The 4,997-nt window shown below is 35.7% G+C and overlaps 1 protein-coding gene across 1 annotated transcript; it reads right to left on the bottom strand.

The window, feature by feature from the left end:
* Positions 1 to 706: 706 nt before the first annotated feature.
* Positions 707 to 4,549, bottom strand: LOC121798980 (nicotinamide adenine dinucleotide transporter 1, chloroplastic-like). Its single transcript, XM_042198271.1, has 9 exons — positions 4,042 to 4,549; positions 3,730 to 3,825; positions 3,401 to 3,507; positions 3,241 to 3,289; positions 3,009 to 3,118; positions 2,228 to 2,322; positions 2,044 to 2,132; positions 1,833 to 1,927; positions 707 to 1,445 (listed from the first exon to the last, which is right to left on the bottom strand). The coding sequence occupies exons 1-9, from the start codon at positions 4,109 to 4,111 to the stop codon at positions 1,206 to 1,208; spliced, it is 951 nt and encodes a 316-aa protein (XP_042054205.1). The 5' UTR covers positions 4,112 to 4,549; the 3' UTR covers positions 707 to 1,205.
* Between the last annotated feature and the right edge of the window lie 448 nt (positions 4,550 to 4,997).

Below are 4,997 nucleotides of genomic sequence, written 5' to 3'. Positions count from 1 at the left end.
GTCTTTGTTATTCTCTTGGGAAAGCCGAAAGAGTCATTGCCACGGTTGTTAGATGCTCAAGGAATTTAATTTTCAAGAATCCAATATATCCAAGGATAAAGAGAATTAAAGGGATGAAAAAGAAGAAGGGGAAAATGTGTGGTTTTTAAGACATAGTGCCCTGCATATTTCCAATCAAATCACATGCACTTTGGGGAAAAAAATTCAGAGGATTGCTGCATAAGTGATGCCATTCTATGCCACCCATGATTGTATTGTGTATTGCACTGTGTAACATTTCTATTTATAAAATTTATTTTATAGTTTGGAATAGTAATTCTTTGTTAAGAGAATAATTTGGTCTCCGCGATAAAATTATAGACCTGTGTATGAACAAGGTAGATTCACCCTATCCAGATAAGGTCATTTTAACATTACTAAAAGAAAAAAAAATTACAAAATTGGTCAAAATGTTCATTTGTTTAGCAATTTTTTCCTCCATCAGAATCAAATATATATACTTCACATTGATGTTTCATGCAAATTAAGTTACTTTGATTGAAAGTAAGAAAAGAAATCGAACTAGCTTTCTTATAGTTCACTCATTTAATGACAATTGGGACATTTATCTGAAAAATGGCTACTTTGGCTCACAATAGTTTACTAACATTCTTTCAAGACTAAGAATGACAAGGCTATAAATATAACTGATGATGAAAAACAATACTGAATACAATAATTGGACTCTAAGGAATCCAAGCCCACAAATATCCACTAAACTTATGTGTATACAGCAAACAGTAACGGAAGATGTTCTGTACAAGTAATTATCGCCATCATCATCCTAACAAAAAACTGTCTTCCTAAGTACTCTCTCCGTCCCCGATTAATTGTCACTCTTTTCTATTTCGGTCCATCTCTCAATAATTGTCACGCTTCATTTTTACCATAAATGGTAAGTAGGTCTCACATTCTACTAACTCACTTCACTCACATTTTATTATAAAACAAATATAATAAAGTGAGTCTCACATTCCACTAACTTTTTCAACCAACTTTTCTTTATATTTCTTAAAACTCGTGCCTGGTCAAAGAGTGACAATTAATCAGGGACGGAGGGAGTATAAGAATACAGAAACAATCACTAATGGGGGCTCCTAGGCACAGCATATATAGGACTGCTGCTAAGAAACAATGTGTCTGTTGAAGCAGGCGACGTACCCTGATCATCTCAATGGTTGAGGGTGTTGATCAGGAGGGAACAATGTAACGAGAAATCGGTGAATCATCTCAAAACTGGTAAATGTGATTACAGCAGCTGGGGTCGTCCTCAGCAGGTTGATGGCACAACCCCGGTAGAAACCAGGGATGCCGTCTTGCTTGAAAACCTTCTTGATGCAGTCGACCACTCCAGAATATTGCTTCTCGGAGTGGTAACCTTGTTCTTGAAGTCTTGAACGGACAACCTGCAGAAGCATGGAAGATTGTTTCACAATTATCCCAGTTTGATAAAATACCAGCAGACAATGGGATGATCACCGCAAGGAATAATTTTAACTAAAATACAGTTTTCAGATTTTAGAACTTTCATGTTTGACACGTGATTTTTGAGTAATGTATATATCACCTAGTCATGACTCATAATTCATAAATAAATGAATTCAGTTAGCAATATAAATGGTTTCTTCAGAATTATTTTACATTTCATTATCCAATCAGAATATGTTGAACTAAGTTATTTGTACGTCTCCATATATCTTTTTTCTTGTGTTTTGGGTTATGGCCAATGTTATGAATTGTTTTGCACAAAGAAATAAGACAAAAAAAAAAAGATTGACATCTTTTCCACAAACCTCGTGAGGATATGTCAAGGTCGAAGCAAATATTTTTGAAACGGACGAAGCTAAAGCAACATCACTTGCACTGAGTTTATCAGTCGTTGTGTTGCCTACCATCATCAACAAATATTCAAGATGGGGGATTATTTCAGTGAGGTAACAAAAATGTCATTGGAAAGAATAAGGAACGTGTTATTTTTTCAAGTAAAATATTGGAGCTACATACCTTGTTTAGCTAGATAACTCTTTATCTTTTCATATGTTGGAAACTGAATAGCAACATGACTTATACCAGCCAAAGCTGGCACTAGTCCACTGCATAGCACAAATAACAAAACAGAAAATTAAAAATTGATTCCTCTGGTGTAAAATATTAATTGGCGGCATGCTTCATGAAAGAGACAACCAACCTATACAATCCACGAATGCCCTCTTCATGTGCAATTCTTTTTAAGGCAGATAATGTACCCCTATACGGCACCACACCTGCTCTCATCCCTTGTGTCTGCACAAAACAGAAAATCATTGTACAACTAAAAAATAAAGTAAAATTCGTCAATGTCTTTCAATAGGTTGTAAGCAGGGCTTTGTACATTAAAGTCAACAGGGCAAGTTTCTGAGGGAGGCTATACAAATTTGAAATCAAACATTTGCATGTGCTTTACTGGAGATAGTGGAAAGCACATTATTTTATGCTGATGCCAGACAGATTCTAATCTTTGATGATTTTGAATGTCAACTTGCAACATGTTTATAGTTTGTATGGCAAATGTGCCATCATACCATATCCCCACCCCTTCAATCAAAGAGGCAAATTTCTCACGTCTCATTCACCAGTTCCAACTGCCCAACCCTCCACCGATACAGTACATAAACTGCTCTCTTAGAGGTTTGGTAGTAACAAAACAATCTCTTTCATAACTGTTTCTAATATCACTATATCAGTATCTAATTATATGGGGAAACGAAAGAATTAGAAATTAAAGATACACAAATATGTATCCAATGAACACAAATGCCCTAATCCTTCATACGAACACCTACAGCACGACTTCATGCATTTAAGGTTTATATATGCACTTATCATTAATTCAAAACTGGAGTTTCAGTTTACAAACATATTTAAATAAAAAGCATAACAATCAAGATTTACCAAAAAGAACATATGCCATAATGACCAGAAAGAAATACCTGAAACCTTGTTTTGACAACCCAAAGAGGATTTGTCGTGATTGCTGTTGCAGCTCCAGCACCAGAAGCAGCCGCCATACTTGCACCAACAGAGAGCTGCTGATTTACATCTAAATATTTCAGAAGCATCAATAACACCCATTTAGACTGTTCAAAGAAACAGCTTTTGACAAATATATATAATGATCTCAGAGTAGAAAATCTCATAGAAGAAAAGCAGGTAAGAACTGACCATCGGAACCAAGAAAACTCTTTAATTGTTCATAAATTGTGAAATACACCTATAAGAAAAATCAATAACAAGTTAATTGTCTCCCTATTTCCATTTACAAAACCAGTAAATTTACACATTTATAAGCATCAGTTCAGGATAACTGAAACCTCCAACTTACTGCCCAATTTGGAAACATGGCAAGCATAGTAGGGGAGAGTCCTCTGTACATACCGCGTAATCCCTCCTTCTGAAATATCTGTTCTAAACTTTGAATTATAACACTACCTGGAAAATTATGAACAAACAACCATCCATCATACGGCACCACATCCCACACACAACAAAATTGGTAATTGCTACAGCATCAGCATAAACCTCCTCACAGTGAACCTTCTCACAAATATGTACAAACAGCCAAAGAGGAAGCACCGGAAAATGAACCTTCTAAACCTCATCTAGAATACACTAAACTACTAAGTTATAGTTCAAAAAGGAAACTTTTCTTACCTCTGATATTAGCATTTGCAAGCCGGGGAAGCCCATGGACCTGTAACCTAGTCTTGATAACATCTAAAGGGCATACAAAAGTAGCTGCAATCGCACCTGCACCAGTCAAGTTGTTCCTCATCATATTTGATTAAGGGGGAAAAAGAGGAGGTACTCCATAAATCTATCCATCAAATTTGTTTCTAAATTCCTTAAAAAATTGAGAATTTGCAGTGATAAAAAACTTAATTGAAACATCCAATCGCATTGAGTGAAGAATAATCGATTAAAGGAGAAAGGGAAAAGGTAGAGAATTCGAGAGGAGAGATTTACCAGCCGCAGCGCCGGCGCCAGCATTGCAGAGAAGGCCCCTAAGACTAACGCCGTGACTCTGAGCAGCCATCGGTAAATTGAGTACAATCAACTAGAGAGAATTCGGAAACAGCAACAGCAGAAATGAGTTGAGAGAAGCGATAATTGTGTGCGACAGAGTTGGAGGAGTCCTCTGTGGAGAGGCCGATCACTGCCGGAAACAACCGCAGCATGGCCAACAAACACTAATGAGAATCAATTAAACTCAACCAAAATCTCCATAGCTGATGAAAAATTAAAGACGTTGGGAAGAATTTGTGTCAACAAATCTTAGCTGGTTGTTGAAAGGCGATTAAATCGAGAATGCCGAGTTGCGATAAGATTGAGTGGGATGAGAGACAGAAATTAAACATTGACTAGAATTGTTAACCATAAATATTTAATGCACATATAATACTTTTTTGATAAAAATCCAAATTCGGACCACAAAATATTTGCATAACACGCATTCTTTGCTTAGAAAAGAAATTAATTTATTGTACTTTTGTTTGAGTATTTGAATTCAGCCTAATGTAGAAATGTACTTATATCATATCTATCTAGCAAGTGGAATTTCAATCTTACCCAATTAATAAATATGTATATTCAATATTAATATTCCAAATTCGAACAATTGTTAGCCACTCATATGGATGCATTTACGTATGGAACGGACGGTTCGCCGCAATGGGTCCCGCACACTTTTTGGGCATGTGCAATTAAAAATGAAAGTAATGCTATTACAGATCGGTTTATTAATTTTTTAATAATTTGTATCTAAATCATAGTGACATAAACACATTAAAAAAATTGTGTGACACGATGGATCCTTGTTATTGTTTTGGCGTTTCTTGAAAATCTGTTTACTCTCGCCTTGAAAAGAACATATAGCTACCGAAAAAATATTAAGTTATGTGTTGCATTACTACTGTTGTTGT

The sequence above is a fragment of the Salvia splendens genome, chromosome 4 (assembly GCF_004379255.2).
Source record: "Salvia splendens isolate huo1 chromosome 4, SspV2, whole genome shotgun sequence".
Lineage (NCBI taxonomy): Eukaryota > Viridiplantae > Streptophyta > Magnoliopsida > Lamiales > Lamiaceae > Salvia > Salvia splendens.
The sequence above is the reverse complement of the archived record's forward strand: the minus strand, read 5'-3'. Positions and strand labels throughout refer to the sequence as shown.

Bases quoted from the DNA above. Each gene is read 5' to 3' on its own strand.
- LOC121798980 (XM_042198271.1), bottom strand. From the start codon at position 4,111: ATGGCTGCTCAGAGTCACGGCGTTAGTCTTAGGGGCCTTCTCTGCAAT. The intron at 2,133-2,227 runs GTTGGTTGTCTC...TGTGCTATGCAG, and splicing joins GGCATTCGTGGATTGTATAG to TGGACTAGTGCCAGCTTTGG. The intron at 1,446-1,832 runs GTTTGTGGAAAA...ATGCTTCTGCAG, and splicing joins CCTTGACATATCCTCACGAG to GTTGTCCGTTCAAGACTTCA.